The 24298-nt window shown below is 34.9% G+C and overlaps 1 protein-coding gene across 2 annotated transcripts in view; it reads left to right on the forward strand.

Annotated features, from left to right (window-relative positions):
- Nucleotides 1-24298, forward strand: part of Epha3 (EPH receptor A3) — a 316446-nt gene that overhangs the window by 201970 nt on the left and 90178 nt on the right. For both annotated transcript variants that reach the window (XM_042676814.1, XM_042676816.1), the window contains exons 4-5: nt 6721-6876; nt 7578-7913. In XM_042676814.1, the coding sequence (XP_042532748.1) occupies nt 6721-6876; nt 7578-7913 (492 nt within the window). The remainder of the gene's footprint in view (nt 1-6720; nt 6877-7577; nt 7914-24298) is intronic.

Consider the following 24298-nt stretch of genomic DNA (forward strand, 5'->3'; position numbering starts at 1 on the left):
GTGATTGATTGTGTTGTGCTTAGTGGTGTGGTGGCATTTTGCCTTAGGGCTCTTTCATTGAACAGAGGAAGGAACACAAGAAGGAAACACTTGATCATTTTGTAAATGCTGCACATTGCAGGCTGGGTCTAATGACTGAACATAGCCACTTCCAGTGTATTGAAATGCCTAAGCCTTGCCTCAAAGCCTTGTACCTCTATTCATATGGCAAAGAATAGAGTTCCTGTAAGATTGTAGAGTGCAGCTCATTTTTGGAATAAACAGTTGCTATGACCTTGTATGGGCAAATAAACCCTGTCAGTTCTGGAATTCCAAGGCCAGGAAATCATCTGTTTAGCTAGTGCTGGTTCTGGTCATTACTTTGTGTTTATGGCTGGGAATTGGCAATATAGCCTTGTGTATAGGAGCTAAGTTCTGAATGCTAAAAGAACCCTATTTACCAACAGATTTATTTTTTTTAATTTAAAGTTAATTCAAATTGAAATGAGCCTTTTAACCCTTAATTAGGACCATGTTTCTTCTAAAAGTCAACCACATTAGTCAATTGGAGACAAAATTCACTTTGCAATTGAAAGGCTGTCTACTCTCTTTCAACAGTAGCCACCACAGTTTACTAATAGCATTTGTTTTCCTTTCACTATGGAAACTTTATCCATTCTTTGTATCACTAACTAAATCCCATCAATTACAACCTGGGGGAAAAGTGTGCTGCTACTTGCTTTGGGAAGGAAGCCAAGATTCTATCCTGAAGCTCTTCCATAATTATTATTCACTGTAGAGGTCATATTACTCATGCTCCTTGTTTCATACTTTCCTTTATTATTTTTCCAGAGTTAGCAATGTGTTATTTTACCACCACCCCAAAAAGGCCCACAGTTTAGTTCCTGCTTTATTGTTTCCCATTCTTAAAGATGGAATCAGCAAGCTCCCAAAATATCTCTAATTCATCCACTACCAACTGATATTATTTTGGCTTCCTCTTATTATTGCATTGAAATTTTTAGTGTTTCTTGATGACAGATGAGTTTGTCAGGGACCTTGTCCTATTTGTTCTATAGTGGCCCATCTTGAAATTTTTTATTAAGTTTGTGAGTTTGTTCAATAAATAAGCAATCATACTCTCACCAACTCTGAACAAAAAACAAAATTGAAAATTGAAATTAGAAAAACAGGCAAATAAATCCTCACTCCAAATTAACATCAAGAAAATGCATTCTCTTTTAATTTCTATTTTAAGCAATACTGTGTTCTTTTCCTTGCCATTAAAAGAGTGTAAACTCATGTATCATCGTATATTTTCATAACTAAAGTAATTAGTGTCAACATTTGATTCATTTTCATAAAACTTGATTTGTATCTTTTAATTCTCATAAGGTACTCAAGGTTCAAGTTTTTTGTTGGACTGAAAATGTACAATTTTGGTAAAATAATATCAATAATAGTTTCACAAACTTATTTGCAAGGTAAAATTTTTCAGGAAATTTTATTGTGAAAATTACTTCATTAACTACAGTGTTCTTAGGACCTACCTTATGACACCACTACTCTACTCTTGGGCATATTTCCAGAGGAGATTAATCAATATAAAAGAAAAAATTGAGCATACCATTTCTATCATGATACTATTTACATAGCCAAGTTGTAGAATTCACCTGGGTGCCAAACAAACCATGATTTGATACAGAAAATATTATGTGTATGTGGGGAATGCATGGGCCTGTAAGTTATCAGATTTTGCAATAAGCCTCAGATCTCAGCCTTCTGAGCAGCTAAGATTACAAAAATGAGCCACAAGCACTCAGTTTCTGGTAGAGTTTATGTAAGAGGGTGTGTGTGTGAGAGAGAGAGAGAGAGAGAAAGAGAGAGAGAGAGAGAAAGAGAGAGAGAGATCTTTAGGGGACATAACATTTTTAGCATTAGGGATATATTTGTAAATCAATTTATTTTTTCAATCTATCCAGTGACAAAAAATATACACTCTTTGGACGTCTCCTTGAACACAGAAAAACACCGAAAAAAAACACTGCCACTTCATTTTCAAATGTATTTCTTTTAGTTCAGGAAAGAATGTCACTTACTTTCCTGTCACAATACATAGATTTATATTCTTGATGGCTAATTTTAATTCTGTAGAATGTAAAGATTTTTTTTTCCTATTTAGAAAGTTTAAGAAGTCTTACAGTTCTGCAGACCTGAAATTGTTGCATTTCATAGTGTCTGGCCTGAAGATAATTTACAGGAAACTTAGTCAATACCAGTTAGACTTCAAACAAGGCAGTAAGAGTATTTGGAGGACAAGTAGTTGCATGTTAGTCACATACCTAATGAGCCCATCACCTGCTTGATGGTAGACACTGCTAGATATGGTGCATATGAAATTGATTGGAAAGAACTCCCATCACTGAACTACTCAGGCTCTTAGCTAGCAATGCACAGTTACTGAAAATAGGAGCTAGGAATTATTTATAGAAGAAGAAGTTACTACGCCATCAGCCACATTAAAGTTTGCATATGCTTCATCAGAGAGTTCAAGATAACATCTATTTAGTATAGAGATTAGATTGGAATTTGTATTTTTATCACACATGGACCACTTCTTCTCTCACATGCAGGAACCCAGACAAAGTAGGATAAATGGAAGGAAAATTAAAGACTATTTTATGAAGACAACAAATACATGAGATTCCAAACAAATGATCATGTCCAACTCACATTTTTAATGGTTAATTTAAAACTATGGATCATACTATATTGATTTATCATTATAAAATTTAAGATATAAAATTGCCACACTTTGGTTTAAATCTAGTTTACAACAAGTGGGAATAAAGCCTATCTTTTATACTAAAAATGCTGTCATTTTCAGAGATCATAATCCTGTAATTTTTGCATAGGGTCTGAAGTTGTACGTACTGTATTAAATTTACTTAAGTATTATTTTAGGAGTGTATACATGGGGAAAATTTGAACTACTAAATCATTTCTGAATACATTATCCTAAGATATGTTAGTTATTTGGGATAAGTAAGAAAATAAAATCATATATACAAGAGTAACTTGGCCTATTTTTAGAATTAAAAATACAAAACAATCTCTTTCTTGTTTCAATTATACTGTTGGATTTCTTTATCTTAAATATGCTTCTCTTTTACTTTTATGTACATCTTTCAACTCTCCAGGCTATAAAATGAGTAACTTTCTAACCTGAAAACAACTGTTTGATTAAGTAGATACATGTGAAAATCAAATTTTAAAAAAGTTATTGTAATCTTTCATATTTTTGGTGTTTGGCATTCAATAAACATGAATTGGTGGTTGAAGCTGGCCATTAAATATCACAAGATGCAGATCTATCCTAAAGGTTGAGTCTGCTTAACTTTCTAGGCTTCATTGCTGTAGGTATAAAACACACATACTGGTCAATGTGGTTCCTCATTATCTTTTTTAGCTCTACTATGGCTGCTATTCTTCCTTATTAGAATTTTCTATCTGGTTTAATCACTTAAAAGTATTTTCTACTACATAGCCAAAATGACTTAAGCAAAATTTTATATTCCTGAGGCAAGAAATCTTGAAATTAGTGATTGCTTGGCTTTGAAGTCATTATTGTGTCATTTAGACTGACCTTAATTGCATTTGTCTATTTGGTAAGAAAAGAAAAAGCTATGTTGATGACATTCATTATATTTCTTTCTATTTTTTCAGTCATATTTTTAGCCATAGTTTTAGCTAATGGTTCCTAGATGCAACCAAAGAGTAAGAGAGTAGTTCTTGTGTACAATACTGAATCAACAGAATTCATTAACTAGCAGGAACCAGGGTTTTGATATTGGGTAAATAATCAACAGTGGAAGCTTCATTACTTCACATAACAGTGTGTGTTTTCATATCGATTGTGAATTTAATTAACATTCTTTGTGGCCAGCTTCTACTGTCTTCATGATCTATTTCAAGTGGCACTCCTATGGAATTGTGTTCCAATCCCCAGTAAGAATGTGTTTCTTCAATGTAGCCTCTTAAACACCTCTGCCCATTTCTATTTCAAGAGCTCTTTCTGTTATGGAAAATTATTATTTTTAATTATAGTTAAGTGTTTTGTAGTAGTTCTAGGGTGTGAAGCTAGGGTCTGTCACTTACAAGTGAAATGGTCTACCACTTGAGTCATGCTCTCTCCCACAGTTTCACAGAGGGTAGCCTTATTCTACTTATTCCTTCCAAAGGCTAGGATAACAGGGTTATACCACCATGCTTTGCTTATTGCTTCAGTGGAGGTCTAGCTAACTTTTTGTCTGTGCTGCTTTCAAACTGTGATTCTCCAAATCTTTACTGTGGAGTAGCTGAGGTGATAAACCTGAGATGAATAAAACCAGAATTAGCTATTACCTGAAAAAAAAAATAGATTCTTACCAAACATGTATTAAACTATCTGAACATGCTTCTACCTCTCCCTTACTATCATCATCTCTAAAGATATTAGTCATATTTTAATCAACTATGGTAAATAGTTTGAGTCATATTATTTTCTCTCCTTTTACTTCCTTGCTTCCTTTCTTCCTCTTTTCCTTTCTTCCTCTTTTCCTCTCTTCCTTCCTCCCTCTCTCCCTACCTTCCTTCCCTTCCTTTTCCTTTCCTTTCCTTCCTTCCTTCCTTTCCTTCCTTCTTTCCTTCTTTCCTTCTTCCTTCATTTTTTTCTTGTTTGTGCTGGATCTGAGGCTTGATCTCAAAGTCTCAAACTTTTATTGGGCTTTCCTGCTCATGACTGGTGCTCTGTCACTTGAATCACAGCTCTAGTCTGGTATTTCTGCTAGTTAATTTATAGGTAGAGTCTCACAGACTTTTTGTTCATTCTGGATTAAATTCTTCCTTTAAATCTTCTTCAGCATCTGCCACATGAGTAGCAAGGATTATAGCCATGGGTCACTGATATCTGACATCATACTCTTAACTAGTTGATTTATTAAATATACCTAGTACCAGTACTCCAAATAAACTCTGCGGTAGCCAAAAGTGGTTATGTGATTGTCTTTTCTTAAAACTATCCCACAGCCTGTCTAATATGAACAAATACAAATGAGTGTTTACTGAATATCTTTATGCCAATCTTTTTAAACTGCAATGATCTCAAACAAAACTATACAGGAAAACCTACAGGCAAACAAAATAATGCATACATCAGAGCACTTCATTTTATAAAGATGCAACTTTGCCCTCTTGTAAAATAAAATAAAAGTCACTTAGAGTATGAATGAAATTAAAACCAGAAGTGCATAGTTTGTTTATATACTTTATAGCATTTATATATATGATGTGAGATAGGAGTTTCTGAGCAATACTTAAAAACAAAGCAAAAAACATTTAGAATCTTAATCCTAATCCATATTAGACTGAAGCTGTAGAATTTATTCAGGTAGATCTCAGTCTGACACCAAAGATTGTTCAATGTATTGTATGACTCTTACAGCAGCCATTTTTAGTGGGAACTAGTAAACATCAAGTCTAGATTAGTAGTGACTGTGATTTTTTTATGTCATCTAGTGGTCAATTTTATCAGTGTCATTTCCATGTTTTATTTCAAGAAACATTTTGCAAAAGGTATTTTAATATGTATGTAATGTGCTTCCTTTAGGAAATTCATTTAGTGATTATAAATGTTAAGATTTTTGCCACCCAGGTTTTTTTTTAGAATTCAAAAAACACTTTATTCCCAATATGTGATGAAATTGGAAAAAGTTCTGGAAATCAGTGAGAATCTTACAAACTCCTTTCTGTTAAATATCATTCTTTGTCAATGAAATATGAATCTGAGTTTTGTCTGGAGACTTCCAAAATGAAACCTAAAAATTGAATCTTAAATTATTCTTCAAAGTAATATGGAAATTACTTTTTAGAATTGTTCATTACTACTTTAGCTCCCAATAGCATACAAAACTGAATCGGAAGATCTCAGCATTTTACATTTCCTTGCAGACTGAGTTATATGAGAATAGGTGCTTCGTAGAGTGCTAAATGGCCAGATCAAACCAATGTTTGACAAATCATTCACTGAACTTACCAAAAATATGCTATGTGAAACCATGGCCAGAAAGAAAGATCACATAGTAGATGAGCAACTCAAGCTATTTCACATATAGATAGGGAATGTGTTTAAATATGTACTGTAAGCTCTCATTACAAAAGGTAAGAAATAAACTTGTCAAGAAAAAATAAATAAAACATGAATCAAGTATCAAGAACTTTAAAATATACAGGAAGCCATGATTTCTTTTTCTCTTTCAGTTGCTTACAATTTGTAGGACAAAGCTATACACTCATAGAACCATTAGGAAACGAGTCAATAAGCAATACACTGCTCACTGCAGGGTAGAGAGTATACACATTGCATCATGTTTTAAAAAGGGAATGACTGCATGGTGACATGGTTTCGCTTTATTTTCTCCACAAATAGTCCAATGCCAAGGAAAGCTGTGAAAACACAAGCTGGAAATTTCATCATACTGTAGTGCCAAAATAATCTAAATATTGTGTATGTGTGGGGGGCTTCCCTTAACATTTGGTACAAATTCAAATGTATATGTGGAGAAATATAGTTGGTCATACCATTTGCTTCTGAAAAATCTGGGAGAAAACATAAAGGCATTCCTCTACAATCTGTTCTATGTATTTTCTATATACAACTACCAAATAATCTGCAGAAACTTAAAAGAGCCCTTTTGTTTGTAGCTTGTCGACCAGGCTTCTACAAGGCTTCAGATGGTAATACGAAATGTGCCAAGTGTCCACCTCACAGTTCTACCTATGAAGATGGTTCAGTGCACTGCAGGTGTGAGAATAATTACTTCCGAGCAGAAAAAGACCCTCCATCCATGGCTTGTACCCGTGAGTAGTTCTGCTGCAACCCATGCTTCCATAATTGGTTTGATTTATCTTCTTGTTCCTGTGCTGGAGTTTTGTTAGTATCGTTTTGTTTTGCTTTCATTTTTTTCTTTTGTTTTTGCGCATATATGTGTTTAAAACATTTGTGCACTTCCTTTCTTTGTCCATGTGCAGTTGAAAGCTCTTTTCCCTCTTTCATGCTTCGCTCATCTCAAATGCAACATCTATCACCCAAAATGAATTGGTGTTTAGAAGCACTTCCTGTATCTTCTTTAAGGATCTTGCATTATATTTGACAGGATAGGGGAGGTTATAGTCAGTGAATTTATGTTTTTACATTTCTATTCCCTCTTACTATCTCTTGGCCATAGGTTACTGTGAGAAAAAGACTAAGATTTATAAAAGCAATACTGATGTTTTCTTAACTATTCACATGGGTATTGAATTTAGTGGTGAGTTCCTTTGCTGGACACTGAGAATGTATCCTCAACCTTGACTCAAAACTCTCCCATTTGTACTGTGGGAGGGACAGGGCTCTTGAATGCATGTGTCTATAATCTCATGGATCCTCCAAGGATGAATTAAAAGTAGATAATAAAGACAGGATGGTTATTTACCTCTTTCAGTTCCATTGTAAATTATCTTTTTCCCTTTAGTAGAAAGCAGAAGGGAAGTTCATAAATCTTTGTTGAACTACTTTGCAGGACCTCCATCTGCACCAAGAAATGTTATCTCTAATATAAATGAGACCTCCGTTATCTTGGACTGGAGCTGGCCTCTGGACACGGGAGGCCGGAAAGATGTGACTTTCAACATCATATGTAAGAAATGTGGGTGGAATGTGAAGGAGTGCGAACCATGCAGCCCCAATGTCCGCTTCCTCCCTCGACAGTTTGGACTCACCAACACCACAGTGACAGTGACAGACCTCCTGGCACACACGAACTACACCTTTGAGATTGATGCTCTTAACGGGGTTTCAGAGCTGAGCTCCCCACCAAGACAGTTTGCTGCAGTGAGCATCACAACTAATCAGGCTGGTGAGTACACCTTTCATCATGTTTCTAGTTCCTGTATGCTTCGTGCAACTGAGGAATCGTTTGGGCAGTGAGCGCACGGCAAAGTGGTGGAGGGAAACATTCAAATGAACCCTTGATTTTTTCCTACTATTATATTTAGTCAATTATATCTTGCTGAACGAATAACTCAATTATTCAGATGAGAGTAAATTCTATCTATCTATGTATCTATATATGTTTTCAATTTGGAATGAAAATCACATTATTTGACCTGTCTTTTAGTTATGTAAATTTTATTTCTTGAGATGTGACTTAACCTAATATATATATGTATAGAGAGAGAGAGAGAGAGAGAGAGAGAAAGAGAACTTATTTTCATATTTATGTGGTGTATATATTGTTTATTCTTTCTCATATATAGACATATATCTATATTACCTTATCTAAAAACTAGGCTGAACTCACTACTTCCCAACAGAAATTCTTAAATATCTGGGGCTCTGAGATAGATAGTAGTTATGGAGTTACATATTCAAATTGTGGAGAACTTACCATGTTCTGCTTGAGTTTAGCTTAAATAATGGCACTTTATATGCTTTCAATGGGAATCACTCTTTGCTTTGAAGATATGAGTATGTGCTAGAGGCTGTAGACAAAGGGAAAGCAGGGTCTATGGAAGTCTCTTGTCCGCTGGAAGAGGTCTAGTAGCAGCCAACGAAACTGTCACCAGTTGTTTCAGTTCCTTCGCCGGCTCAGGAAGGTAAACTCAGTTCCCAAGAATACAGGAGCTCTGCCATCCAAGGCTGATAGTCAATCAGTATGCATTAGGATAACTCTTGAAGTTGTTAATTTTAAAAATGTTTTTGTACTGTCTGGCCTAACAAATCCTTCAGATTAGAATAGAAGTGCACCTCTACTGGCTAATTAAACTCAGTATTTCATGTCTGCCTTAATCCTTCCCATAATCCAGGAACCACAAGTGCAATTGCTAGAATCCTGTACAAGCACTCCCTCCTTTGAAGGATCCCTATCTTTGCCATGTTTATGACAAATATTTTCATATAATCCCTGTTGGAATCTATTACATGATATATATATATATATATATGTGTGTGTGTGTGTGTGTGTGTGTGTTTACATATACACATAAATATGTATGTACACATACATATAAACATATATAGAAAGATAGATGTCTAGATATAAATCTATCTATATCTCTATATATCTTTCATATCCTAAATTAATTCCCACATCTTGTTTTCACAGTCACATTATTTTACATTGTCCTCTAGTCATATGTAAATTTTATTTGTGCAGAAGGTTTGACTTAAATGAAGTGGCACTGAGTCATTACTCTTATTTACTGATTCAGATTTCCCTACTTTAAGTTATATCCCAGTCCCAACAGTGTATGCTCTTTCTTTGCTTCAGTAAATGATATTTAACCTTTGTAATGAATGATATTTAAAATTCTGTATCAGCTTTATTTAACTACCTTCTGTGAGAAAAAAAAAACCATGGATACTGTAATGCTGTTGCTATCTATTGTGTGATTATGGATGCTCAGCTCCACTGAACACAAGGATTCTAAGAAGTTGTAATGATATGGTAAATTGATTTCCTGAATCTTTATAGTTTACTTGTTGATTTATTACCTTGTTTAAAATGAAGACATCAATCTCTGTTATAATTATATCTTAAGTCAAACAAAAACATATAAAAACATGCAAGACCTCTTTATTTCCTATCGTATTCCTCTCTGGCTTTCTGGCAATGCATTTATCAAGAAATTAATAGTTCCATATACATTTAGTGAATGAATCTAGGTAAAGTGGCAGCCAAGATCAGGGCAAGACCCTGAAAAATAAATGCGGTTCATGCTTTGGCCCTCTGACTTACAAATCGCTCTGGATGACAGATGCAGTGAAGATGATCTCAGTTACTTTCCCTAACCCTACACTCATTTTAAAGAAAAATCACAAATTTGTCTATAATGTGTACCACCGCATATGTGTGACATATTAATTTCAGGGTTTCCATATCATTTTAAAAGCCTGGGGAGATAAATCTTCATCCCAATTTCGGATCTCTAGCGTAAGATATCCAAGCACAATTTTAAGCAATGCCATTTTTATAGGGTTTGTTCCTTTGTTTTGCTTTATTCTTCTTCTCATGAAGGTTAATGGACTGGTAGACTAAAAAAATAAATAAATAACCTCTCTAACACCAGAAGGCTATGGCCTTGATTGATAGGATACCACAGTGTTTAAATTCCTTCCAGTTTCTTTATCTCTGACATGGATATAAAGGGCAAATGTGAATGTGTCCTTTTAATTTAGTTTGTAATCGAGATTGAGTGTGCTGATTCTTCTCTGTATTACACTGTAAAAGCTTTGTGATGCCCATTTGATAAGGTGCCTTCTAAATTGTAAAGGATTACATGGTAAATTCAGATATTAGTTCTCAGGTCTCAAAGCTAGCCCAAGTATGTCAATGATAAAAAAAAAAGCATGGCTTCCACAAAGAGATTATGTCTATTATTCCATGAGTCAGAGATAAAGGAAGAATTATAAATTACAAAACAAAAATCCTTAAAGTTACAGCTTCTTGTAACTTGTAACTTTTTTTCTTAGAATAGGCACATTTACCTTCCAGTTTCAGGAGCAATCCACCTCCATTATTGAATCTGCATTTTTCTAATGTCCTGTAGTAGGAATGATCTCAGACTATAAAAAAAAAAGAATAAGCAAAGAATTATGACATTTCTAGGTCTATCTCTGCTCCTACATTACTGCTGGAAAACCTGATGATCCCAGAAGCTTTTCCAATAGAGACCAAGCTCTGAAGGTGTTTCCCCACTCCAGCTGAACTTCCATCTCTAAATCTTATTCTTTCTGTTATTCTGTGACTCATACTTTGAAGCTAGGAAAGTAATTCAGCTTAGGAGACAGAGGACAGTTTTGCTTGGAATTCTGTTGTAATTTAAGCCAGCCAGAATAAACTTGCACCTTGTTGCTCACTGGGTTTCTTAGGACCATTCTGCACGAGATTCTCCTTGTCATCTCCAAGCTTCCTAGACCTAACCCCTCTTTTTACTTTCTCATATTCATTGAACTACCAGGTTTTCAAGACAATGCAAATTAAGCATGAGAAGAAAATTTCATCTCCACTTTTTTACATCTAATTTCTCCCATCTGTTCTCAACTCACTCCCATTGATTTCAGTCTGTAAAAGAACACTTTCTCAAACAAATCTCCCTCCCTCCTAACATTCTTAACAAGCACTCTGTCTCTTGCATTCTGTCTATGTCATGAGTTTTTTTTGTTCTTGAGAAAGATACAAATAATTCAATGATAGCAGCCAGTAAGAATAATACACAGAGATAATTGCATGTGCCTATTATAAATGACTGACTCTTCAAGATCTCATTTGTTATTTATTTAATTTGCAATCAAACCTTAGATTTTTTTCGTAATCTTTGGTTCTCATTGTGTTCTCTCATTCATACTTCCTTACCACACTGCCATGCACATTTCTTCTTTCACAAGAACCAGTAATAATTCCTTATTTGGTTCTTTATTTTCCACTGAATGCAATTGTTAAGAAGAATGTATATTTCATGAGGGTCTGGAAGCTGTCCAACTGTTCACATTTGTATTTGCAAGATTTAGTACAAAACTTCTTGTTATTAGTCAAATATTTATTGAATGAATCAATGATTAGTGGAAAGTCCCATCATCCACAAGTAAAAATATATTCTCCTTCAATCTTCTTACTTATTTTTCTTTCACTAATTGGTCTATTTTCTCCCAACCAATCCCTGCCCATGAATAACTTATTAGGAAACACTTGTATTATCTTTTGTATTTTGTTTCCATTGAAGAAGGAGTCACATTTGCTGATTTTTCTTTTCAATTGTTTTGATCCATATAGCATCTTCTCCACATTGTGGGAATTAAAAATACCTAATAACACATTAACAAAAAAGTAATTTCAGCCAGGCACTGGTGACTCATGACTGGTATCTTAGAAACTCAAGAGGCAGATCTGAGGATCACAGTTCAAAGCAAGCCTGGCAGTAAAGTTCATGAGACTGTTATCTCCACTAAACTACACCAGAAAATCCAAAATTGGAGCTGTGGCTCAACTCTTTGGCTAGTCTTGAACCAAAGAGGGACAGCAACTGGGCTGTGAGTTCAGGCCCCAAGACATACACACACACACACACACACACACACACACACACACACACACACACACACACACACACTCACACACACTATAATAACAATAAGTAATAATAATAATTTTGTGAATGTTAATGGTCTTCTTTAAATTATATTGAGTGGGGCGCTGTGGCTCACACCTCTCAGGAGGCTGAGATCTGAGGACTGTGGTTCAAAGCCAGCCTAGGCTGGAAAGTCTGTGGGACTCTTATCTCCAATTAACCACTAGAAAACTGGAAGTGGCACTGTGGCTCAAATGGTAGAGTGCTTGCCTTGAGCTGAAGGGCTGAGGAACAGTGTCCAGGCCCAGAGTTCAAGCCCCATGAACGACAAAAAAAATAATAAAATAAAAAATATATACAGAGAGAGATTCCAAGATAAAAGAAATACTTAAATTTATGAATTTAAATTATAGTATCATTCTGTGCAGGACTTCTTTCCACTGAAATATTTAAGTGGATTAATCAATCACCTTATTTTTATATATTACTATTAATTATATAAAAATAATTTTATATTTATGCTTATTTTATGTTCATATTCTATATTAGCAGAGGCCTGTATAAATCTAGATATCAATTTAAAAATATCCTATGAATCAATAAAGTTGTATAAAATAGAATGTAATTAATACTTTAAAAAGTTAAAATTTTTAAGAAAATATATTGGAGAAAGGACATGAGATATATTTTGAAAAATGTAGAAATAAATCAGCTAGATATGAAAAAATGGACAGAAATATTAAAAATAATCTTGGAATTGTTACCCAAATATCAAATATAATAGAAGGTGACCAAGGATGCTTCTTGTTAAGAAATAAGAGGATATCAATTTAGCTAAGCAAGGAAGACCAAGCAATTTAAATAATAGATTGGGTAATCCAATGTGGAAGATTCCACTGTGGAATATCCAATGAGCACCTTCATTCAATCTATGTTTTAAGATTTATAAACTTGACAATGAGATGTACAAGATATAATGTTGAAAACGAACTTTACAACTTTGGTGGGCTGCTGGGGGGGGCGAGGGGGGTGCGCATGGGAGGGCAGGGATGGTAAGGGGAAACAAAGGAGGAGGCAACAATGCTTGCTCATGTAATTGTAACCCCTCTGTATGGTATTTTCACAATAAAAAACTTATTAATAAAAAAAAAGATTTATAAGCTTGAAAACAATGGGGAGTGGTCCAGTAAGTACTATTCTCAACAAGTGAATTTCTGAACAAAATGAGTGCTAGGATTATCTCCAATTTTTAGCTCTAAAATATTTAAAAATATCTGAGTCATAAAGTCAATCCAAAAATAAGTTTTGGCTATTTGGGACCTTTTGTTAGTAGAATTCTTGATTACCCTAATTTGTTGATATTAATGTACTACCCGTCCCAGAAATGTTTTGTCTTGGAATTCTATAATAAGATAAACTTTGGCTTGAAACTTAGGTAAAGGCCATCATTTTTCTCTCAGTTTACATTAGATGAAAGAAGTTTCTCTCTCTATTCTGAGGCTTTTATGAATATATATATACATATATATATATCTTTCCATATTAAACCAGCATTTTCTTTTTCATGATCTCTCCTCCTTAAGATTTTTGCTAGAAGGAAACATTTTGTGCATTTTTGAACTCTAAATTATCTTTCTTCCTAACTCAGCAATTTCCAAGAGTAAACTAACCTTTTTACTTTTCTTCTGAAAGTAGGTGTATAGTTTTACACAATAAAATTTTATTTGTTCATGTGTCAAAAACATTATTAAAGAATACATTGCTTGTATATCTTCTGGTATTTCTAAAATTGGCAATTTACCACACTTTATCATTTCTATCATTTCCGTTAATAATACATTACTTATTTATGGACCAATTGACCATTACCTTCGGGTGATAAGTATTTAAAACTGAGTTCTAGAGAATTTGCTAAGAAAGGACAGCACAAACAAAGTTTATTAGAACACTTGTACAAGGGAGACAGGTCCAGTAGCTAGACAGCCAAAGAAACACTGTTCACACACACAGAGGCAGAAGTGGAATTTATGTCTCTGTTTAGACTATTTTCTATTTTGCAAAACCTACTGATTGACTCTTTCTGGCAGCATGGTTTAAATTTTCTACTGGCAGGAACATCTTGAATCCTTGGGTTTTCTATCTATCTGGCTCATTTCCCAGCTTTACCTTACTTCAATGTACATGGACCTTGGCATTTCTCTGTCCTCCACACCACCTTAAATGTGGCCTCCTCTACAGTGTGGGTTTTATATTTTCTTACTCCTAAACAATTCAGTAGTAATTTCCATATATATATGTATATATATATACATATATGTGTCTTATATAATCTTAACTGATATACCAAAGTCAGAACAATTACAATTTTCATACAAAAATGTTAGCTTTCTAACCTTTCCAAATTTCATTACAATCCTCATGGCACAAACAAATTGGGGTCTTGTCTCCTTGTCTTTAGTTATTATCTTGAATATAGTTCTAATCTATAATATTGAATGAATACATTTCTGTAAAATCAAATCAGATACAATGAAATAAAAAAGATCAATTCACATTTATAAGCCTGAGTTATCAATTTATCACTTATCAATGCCCAATATGTACCAGGAATTTTATACTTGTCATTCTGCAGAAATTGTTCTGATTTAAAAGAAAAAAGTAAGTCAATTTTATTTTCTACTGAAAGCCTGTTAACTTCTGCAAGGCACTATTCAAAGTAATGACAATTTTCCTATCCTTACCTTTATGACAAATCCATGCTAGTGCCCAGTCTTTCTGTGCTAAAAACACTCTTTGTTTCATCCAGTCAAAACTTGCTATCCATCACATGAAAGAATTTAACTAGAATACCACTTACATAATTTTTTAATTAAAAAAAATAAAATTGGAGCCAGGTGCCAGTGGCTCACACCTGTAATCCTAGCTATTCAGGAGGCTGAGATCTGAGGATCACAGTTCAAAGCCAGCCTGAGCAGGAAGGTCCTTGAGACTCTTATCTCCAATTAACTACCAGAAAATGGGAAGTGGCACTGTGGCTTAAGAGGTAGAATGCTAACCTTGAGCTGAAGAGCTGAGGGACAGCACCCAGACTCAGAGTTCAAGCCCCATGATGGACAAATAGAAAAAAAAAACAAATAAGGGAAGGGGAAAAGCAAATCGTTTAAACAGGGATACACGTGGACCCATTCCAACAATAAGATGTACAAGTTGTTATGTCTAAAACGAACTTTACAACTTTGGTGTGATGGGGGAAGGATTGGGTGGGAGGGTAGGGGGAGGATGGGAAGGGATGGGAAAGGGAAACAAAGGAAGAGGCTACAATGCTTGATAAGAAATGTACTCATTATCTTGCCCATGTAATAAAAAGAAAAAAGAAAAAAAATAAATAAAATTGTCTTTCTGGGAATATAACTCTGAACTTTGCTACTAATAGATTTTAATCAATCAATAACTTTTTGAAAGTTTTAAAAATATTTTAATAAAAGTTATTTTACACAGAACACAAAATTACTAACCAGTTAATGGGGTAACAGATGAAGTTTTATTTCCTGTAGAAAGATTTTTTTTTAAAAGAAAGTTTTTCATCCATAGCTCTGTGGCCTGTGTTCCTTCATGGAACAAAGTAACATTAGCCATTAGGACAAAAGTAAGTAAATATCTACTAAATCTTAAGTAAGCAACATGTTTAAAAATGAACCCAAAGGTTAAAACTAAAAAAAAGAAGTTGCTTATTATTATTATTATTATTATTATTATTATTATTAAATGATAAATAAGGTTATATCTTTTTTTTGGGGGGGGGTCCAGTCATGGGGCCTGAACTCTGGCCCTGGGCACTGTCCCTCAGCTCTTCAGCTCTACCACTTGAGCCACAGCGCCACTTCTGGCTTTTTTCTTTTTGCTTATGTGGTGCTGAGAAATCGAACCCAGGGTCTCAGGCATGCAAGGCAAGCGCTCTACCACTGAGCCATCTTCCCAGCCCCAAATAAGGTTATTTCTAAGTTTAGTGCTTTCTTATTCCAAAATATGTCTTCCCTACCAACCTTATTTTTGTTTTGGAATTTAGAGACAGGCTACATAGAATGGAAGATGATTACTTCATGTCAAAAACAGTCTGGCTTTCAACTTTCTGAGGAAGCTGCTTATAAAATAAGGTGCTTTCTGTGTAGTTATACTCTTAAATAAATTATGTTCTAGAAGAATCTTTATGTAGTTTCCAGAATACAAAGGAAAAAAAATTTTATAGCAACAATGTAGTGAATCAGAAACTTAACCATAGTGAAAAAAATCACCTACCAAATTAGTGAATATCAGAAGATGCCACTAATGCATACTACGGCCTATTCTCCCTCCTGTTTCCTTGAACAATTAATGTATCCTACGTACTAAACTGTTAAGCTGGCATTTCTTTCCTTGTGTAATCATGTGAATTCTGAGTCCAACTGAGGAACTCTAAATGAACATGCATGTTACCGTGGCCACAGTGCATATAGTTTCTTCTCTCCTGTTTTGAAACCGAGGCAGATACCTGTGCATCTGTGAGTATCACTCAGCAGTGATGTGTCACAGTGTCTCAGAAGCATTCCACTCCATTTAACACATTAATGATGCCTTTCAGCCATCACATCCTGGTATGGAGACATGCTACATATCTACAGGATAAGCAATAAGCCCAACAGAAGCAAAACCATATATTGTCCTGACAGTTATTTAGAACCATCAGTTCATAAAACCATAACAATATGAAACATGCACTATTAGGAACAGCTGAGAGCTTCCCAAATCCAACCTGAATTCCTGTCTACTCTTCTTTTTTATCTTTAATACAATTTTAACTAATGGAGAACTTTTCTGCCTAGAGATGGATAACTAGTCTTTTTTTTTTTTTTTTGGGGGGGGGGGGTCCGGTCATGAGGCCTGAACTCTTGGCCTGGGTGCTGTCCCTAGCTCTTCAGCTCAAGGCTAGCACTCTACCACTTGAGCCACAGTGCCACTTCCTGCTTTTTTTTTTTTCTGCTTATGTGGTGCTGAGGAATCGAACCCAGGGCCTTCAGCATGCAAAGGGAGTGCTCTACCACTGAGCCACCTTCCCAGCCCATAGTCTTTTGATTGTTTCTACTAAACTGTATTCTTATAAACAAACGAATACTAATAACCAGCTACAGGGAGAAATACTATTTTTAACTGTGGCATATAGCAATCAAGAAAGAAGTAGTTATTAAATGCTGACTTGTTATATCTTTTCAAATTGAAAAATGCTAGGCATCTCTTTCTCAGGTAATTTTAAATTCATTTGCCAAAAATTTGTAATAAACATGCAAATTACAAGTACAATGAAGTATCTTACTTCAGGGGCAGGAGCTCTGAATTTCTCCAACATTCACACCAATCAAATAATGTCAAAGCCAAATGATAGGAAGTTTACACTTACTTCCTTTTTCCATCTTAACATTATTGACCTGTGCCTCTTGATATGACTGACACTTGCAAAATGTCATTTACATAATTATATTAATCACTTAAGTTCAGATGGCTGTAAGTGAATAAACTACAATGTGTGAAGAATCCTGCTCTTAACCAGTGTGTTTCTCTTCTACACATATATACTACTCTGACTTGCACCAGGGTAACAAAAATCCTGACACAGGCTACTTATAAATTTAAAAAAAGAATCACTTTGGCTTGCAATGCTGGAGTTTCAAGTCCAAGATCACGGGGGTCTTACTAGTTTGGGCCTATGGTGAAGGTTATATATCCTGAATTCAGCATGTTAGAAGGAAGAAGCCATATCTCAGCTGGGAAGCAGAGAAGTCTGAGACAACAATCCAAAAATGCCCTTCAAGAATATGTTTTCAGTGTATCCTAAGGATGACTTTCTCTCCTGGTCTCTCCGCCCTCCCCTTTCCTCTATTATTCCTCCTCTTACTCCTCCTTTTCTTTCTTCTTCCTCTACTTCCAATTCCTTTCAGGTCTTTGCATATAATAGCCTAAACTATTCTTCTTCCTTTGGCCTTGGTTTTTTCCTAAGGCAGGGATTCACTTCATGTTTGGCCAGAGCTATGATCCTTCAACTCTCCTTCCCTGTGTCACTGAGTGTGACAGGTATTTCATGCTTCCTCCGTAGCACCCTCCCTCCCTTCCCACCATACCTCTGTGTGTGGTTGTGGGTTGTCTTCATGCCAGTGCTGAGCTGACCATGAGGAAAAACTCACTTGTGTGAAATCTATACTTCTGAGATAATATTAATAAAGGGAAAAATCAAAAGGTATCTGTAAAGTTTAAGGAAAAGAAAAGCACAGAACTACAGAAAGAAAAAAAACTGTAGGTACAAAAGATGATTGTAACATTCTTTCTGGAAAAAGATGTAAAATAATGAACTTTTACCAAGAACCACATTGTTACAGGAGACAGATTTTTCAGTCACTGAGAAAATGTTCACCTTTTACTTTTCATTACCATCAGTTGTTTTTTAAGAGGCATATTTTAAGAAGTTTACTATATAGGCAATATGTGCAAATTCTAAATGTCCTCAAAAAGTAATTTAAAAAAGTAATTATGCTTAGCACATTCTCATCTCTATGTGGAATTCAGGGTGTTCTTTCCATGTACTTTTTGAGCAAAGCTGAGTCTTCTGTTTTCATCTTTGTTGTGTGTGTGTGTCCTCTAGTGAAGAGGGCACATTACAGTTATTTCCAATCAAATGACAATATTTACTATTTCTCTTTCTCCAAGTGAAGCTTGTTTTATTTCCCTTCTATTAAAATGCTTTCAAAAGAGGTTTTCACAGTTGTCATGAGATACATTGCTGTTTTATTAGCTCTTAGTTAATGACTATTGTGGCAACCCTTTGCATGCGCCTTAATCTGCCGACTGGGAGCAACACAATAATGGAGACTGGACCTGGGGACTGAGGTTTGGTGTAGCAGGGAAGCTGTAGCCTTCCAGTGGCAACAGATCCCAAGGTTCCATTCACCAAGGTTTTCAATGGTCTTGTGCAAGGAAGTAAGGTACAAACTTCAACAAGTGACAATATTGTGTATACAAGTGGTAGGTGGACTTCTTTAGAGCTGAACAGTAAACAGCCTACAATTTGCATAAGTCTAAGTCTCCCTTAGGCTTGCACACAGTTTTGAGTAGAATCTGAGTTCCCCTTAAGGCTGGACTGATGGACCCTTTCCAGGAAAACTCTCATATAAAACAGCTGAATTAAAAACAAAAACAATCAAACGAACAAAAACCTAGGTTTTCGAAGTAGTGCTGTCACTCAAGTTGTAGAGCACTCACCTTAAGCTGAAGAGCTCTGGGACAGTGCCCAGACGCAGAGTTTAAGCACCAAGACCAAGACAAAAAAAAAAAGTAAAACAATAAAAAAAAATCAAGGTTTTCAAGCAAGTATTCTTTAGTATATGTGTTTGGATACTTATGTGTACGTTCAATTAAAATTTAAAAGAAAAAGTTCTAGAAAAAAGTAAGGTTTTAAAAGTTTAAAGTATAACAATCGTAGGAGAAGACAACATCTCTTTACAACTATTTAAATTAAATTTTGTAATTACACTTTGAATATTACATCTATTCAGTAAGGGTTATATCTACATTCAAATATTGGAAAGGCAAGCACAAATACACACAAAAGTATTTCATATGCTTAGTTATTTACATTGAATTTAATAAATATTTTCATTTTACAATTGTTTTTATTATTATTAAGCAATTGCACAAATAGGTTCTAAAATCAGGTTCTGAGTACAAAGCTTCTCCCTCATTTCTCCCCTCCTGTCCTTACCTATAAGTAAACATATGCTTATTTATCTAGTGATCAGTCCTTACAGTATCTTTAATGACCATGTGGGACATTTAACAACAAATGAACTTTAAAGTTAAAAATAGATTTAAGTAACCACTGGTTTTCTTTGGTAATGAATAGCACATTTGATTCATTTCTGTCTTGTGAGCATTGACTGAGTACTTAGTATGAGACAACCATTATCCTGCCTGAACTGTGGACAACATGGTGATTAAGATGTGGTTTCTATCTTAAGGAGCTGTTAGGTTAGGAGATCTGAAAAAGTTTAAGAACTTAGCATGAAATTGATTGGTTTGGCCATGAAAATGCAGGCAGGGCCACCTGCCAAAAGATTTCAACAAGCACCAGCAACTCAATGAATCCCCTCAATGAATTAGATTTACCTTGAATTCACAGAGAATGCCAAGTTACAGATCATAATGTCATCATTTTTTTCAGTTTTCAAGGATAGAAGCAAATGATTATAGAATGCTAAAATCCCATACGCATGTATACATACATGCATTGATAGACAGACAGATAGGTACATAGATAGACACATAGATACATAGATACATAGACAAATTATAACCATTTCTCTTCTGAGAGTAGCTGGCTAACTTTTGAGCTTTAGATATTATGGATATGATTTTGTATGGATGTGATTTGGGATTTGGATTGTTCTAGTAGCCTAAGAAACTATTGAGTAACACTTTAATATTTCCAATAAAATTCACCATTGACAAACTACATCTCTAGTTAGGAAGACTCTTAAAAATATACATAATCAAGCCTCCTTGTTTTATTTGTCTCAGAAATGTATTTAAAAGTTACACCAATAAATAGAAATGTAATGTCACCTGCCAAAACTCTATGGCTAATAGTGTAGGAAATGTTTTCCATGTAAAATCTAAGGTCCTTCCACCAACTATGAAGGAAAATCTTAGAGTTGTATGAGGGATATGCCCATCAATACCATCTCCAGTGAGCAGTTGCTAATACCATACTAATTACCACGAGCCATCCCATTTCTGGTAAGGTCATCTCTGTTCCTCTTGTCATTTATATTAAAGCTGTTGAAATCTTCTGATTTAAGTCCCTTACATCTTTTACCTGAGCTACTGCCCTATTCTGTAAAGTAGATTTTCAAAATATCAAAGATAATCAGACTACCAGAAACCGTGCTTCCACTCCATGGCTTCATGTCTTGCCTGGATTGTTGAAAATGCCTCCTAACTAGATTCTTCACTATCACCTTTACCCTCTCTGCAGTTCAAATTTCTTATTGCTGTACCCATGTTTGTTATCATTAATTATTTCATTATATAAATTTATGGATGTGCCCAAAATATATTTTATAGCTGATAGAATTTCCTACTTATTTCAAATATTTAATTCATTTCTTATGGTACCTTTTAATGATATTTGACCAGTGAAAAGATAAAATACCCTCTCATAAGACTAGATAGATTTTTTTCCCAAAAAGAGTTATGGCAACTTACTAAATTTATTGACTTGAGCACTTGGCTCTGTTTTCTTCCTGAGACCATGTCGTCTACAAAACATTCACTTTGAGAATCTATGTGAGTATATATTGGTATTTCAGCATAAAAGAAGATACTAGACTAATTTTTAAAAGACTGAGTTTGTGCTATCCAAGGCATAGTCTAAGCATTCCTTTGCTCTATGGAAATAAAGATCTTTAGTGCCTAATCTACATTTTCAGTTAAGATCCATTTTAAAGGGTGTTATATATAGCCTAAGATATAGATTGAAAATTGATATGAGTGGTGCTTTGTGACAGAACCACAGATGTTCAGTACATGATATATTTATTTTTTACCCCAGTGGCCCTTATAAAAAGGGCTTGGAGATTGGCTTATAACAAGTCAACTAATGACATGATATAGAGAGGCCCCTGGTTCAGTGGCTGTTATTACAGCTGTGTCCTATTACATATTAGATACCTAGAACATGCTTGCATTCCGAATGGCATTTATCTTTTGAATTTCAAACATTCCTTCCATAAATAAGGATTTTATGCTTTTCAAAAATGTTTCACAGTTCAGCCTAGGGAATACCAGCGGGTTGCTTTTACTTAATGGAATTCTCTCTACAAGGATTCCTGGAGCAAAGATGAGCATTTTCTGAACACTCACCTCCACAGACCTGTGTCACTCTTCTCAATGCCCATTTCCTGCTATTCCCTGAGCCTGGGGAGGTGATAATAACTTGAATTTCACAAAATCACCAGTGTAGGGGCCATATGAAAGCTGACCTTTTCAACATGTCTTAATAATTCTCTCTTTGTTACTCTAAAATCTAGCACAGCAGGGCAACTCTTATGCTGTGGAACAGTTAGATTGCTATTTGTATTTGGTTTCCCAAGTACAGATGAACTCTTAGAAATATTTAAAGTAAATGTAAAAAAGGATGGTGATCCCGCAAGCTTCTAAATGCAATATCATGGACCTAATGACTCATATTTAAGGAAAAATGCAGGAAAGATGAACAAAAAAGAGCCTGTGAGAGGACTCCACTCATAATAATGATTGCATTTGCTCTTAAAAGACAAAATAATACATGTGATGGCCCATCTAATCTTTTGCAAGTGCAACTAGGTCTTATTCTTCAAATGTATATGCTCATTATTTTTTTTTAAGGTGAACATTTCTTCTATCTTGGGGAAGCAACCATTGAAAACTGAGAATTTGTCAGGAGTGTCTTTGACTGAGGAAGAAAACAGCCATTTTTCTGTTTGTTCAGCAAAGGATTGTTCAGGTGATGGAAGATTATCTTAGTAGCTTTTTCAGCTAACTGTTCCTGGGAGTGCCCTGTTCCACTGCACCATAGAGAAAGCAGCTGGCTTTCTCCTGCAGTTGATACCAGGCAGCTGCTTTTATTGTCTATATATAATTTTTAGACTGTCTCATCCTAACTACATTCACCTGCATAAAGCTTAGTTGTGTTTTTTTTAAATTATTTTATTCTTCCACTCACAAAAGCTACGACCAGAAGTCTTCCTATGAACACTATCATGAGAAATGCAGAAAAGGGAGTAAAAGGACATATTACTGAATACTGTGTAACAAGTTTCGGTGGTGGTGTTGGAAAGGGAAGCAGAGGAGAAGATACTTCACATGTGTGATTGAGTGTTTGTGAAAAGCACCAGATTGAAATCTGACAAATTAATTTGTACACAGTCTGAGATGAATGAAAGCAAAAGTTCTAGACCTTAGCCCTTGTCTCACACAGGAGAATTAGTAGCACAAGCATAGATATGCCTGAGGAATGAAGCCTACATTTCTTTACAGTTAAAAGATAATATTTGTGTTTCCTTTGACAGTGTTATATTTATTAACTCAAACTAAGACTTTATCTTGGTATATATTTTAATGTCCACATTCCTCCTAGATTGTTACTTTTAGGCAAACCCAAGCTGTGATGAGATTTTTAAGATATTTGTTTCTAACCACAAAGAAAATAACTCTAATCATTCATCTTCTACAAAGTTATGTATCTATACTCTTCAAAAATAAAGCTTTTAGTTTTATGAGCAGATTCACAAGGCACTTTTTGAGTTACATTATTCCTTGGATTGGTCAAGCTTCCCTAGAGTAACAATAAGCTTGTGTGCATGTTTAGTAGGAAGAGTGTGTGAAAAGAGAAAGAGACAGATACAGAGAGACAGAGGGAGAGGGAGAGGAAGAAAGAGGGAGAGAGAGAGGGAGAGAGCAACAGAGACAGAGAGTGCTAGATGATTTCACACGCTATTGTAGGGGCTAGAAAGTACAAAACCTACAGGGTAAGATGGAGATGTAAAAAAAAATACATATCACATTCAGACTAGATTCAGAATTTTTTTCTTGGGATCCCATTATGAAGTCTCTGACAAACTGGATGAAGCTCAACCATTTTGTATGAAATAATATGATTCAGAGTCCTCTGATTTAAATTTTAATTTCATCCAGAAAGCACTTTCACAGAGACATGTAGACTGGTGTTTGACAAAAATCTGGGTACCATGGTTAAGTTAACTTGAATGCAGTGGCATTTACAATGTCAGTAGTATTGGTGTATACATGTGCCATGTGTATATATGTGCATAAAGTATATTTTCTGTCTTTCTATTGGATATGCTCCTAGGTCATATGTTGAAGAGAGATTTCAAGATAAATGATAATACTGGCTAATTTTGAATTTCAGCAACTGGCCATATCTGAGCTTTCTTTCTGTGGATCTTGATTCTTCCTTAGTTTTTACCTGGAGACAATGCCTAGTGAATGAAAGAATGGCCTCTCCACACATTCCTATCTCATTTATATTGATGTCACTAGAATAATGACATAATTAACATTATAAATAAATCATCTAATTGGGAAGAAAAACATA

The sequence above is a fragment of the Dipodomys spectabilis genome, unplaced genomic scaffold (assembly GCF_019054845.1).
Source record: "Dipodomys spectabilis isolate Male_0828 unplaced genomic scaffold, ASM1905484v1 ptg000032l, whole genome shotgun sequence".
Classification (NCBI taxonomy): Eukaryota; Metazoa; Chordata; class Mammalia; order Rodentia; family Heteromyidae; genus Dipodomys; species Dipodomys spectabilis.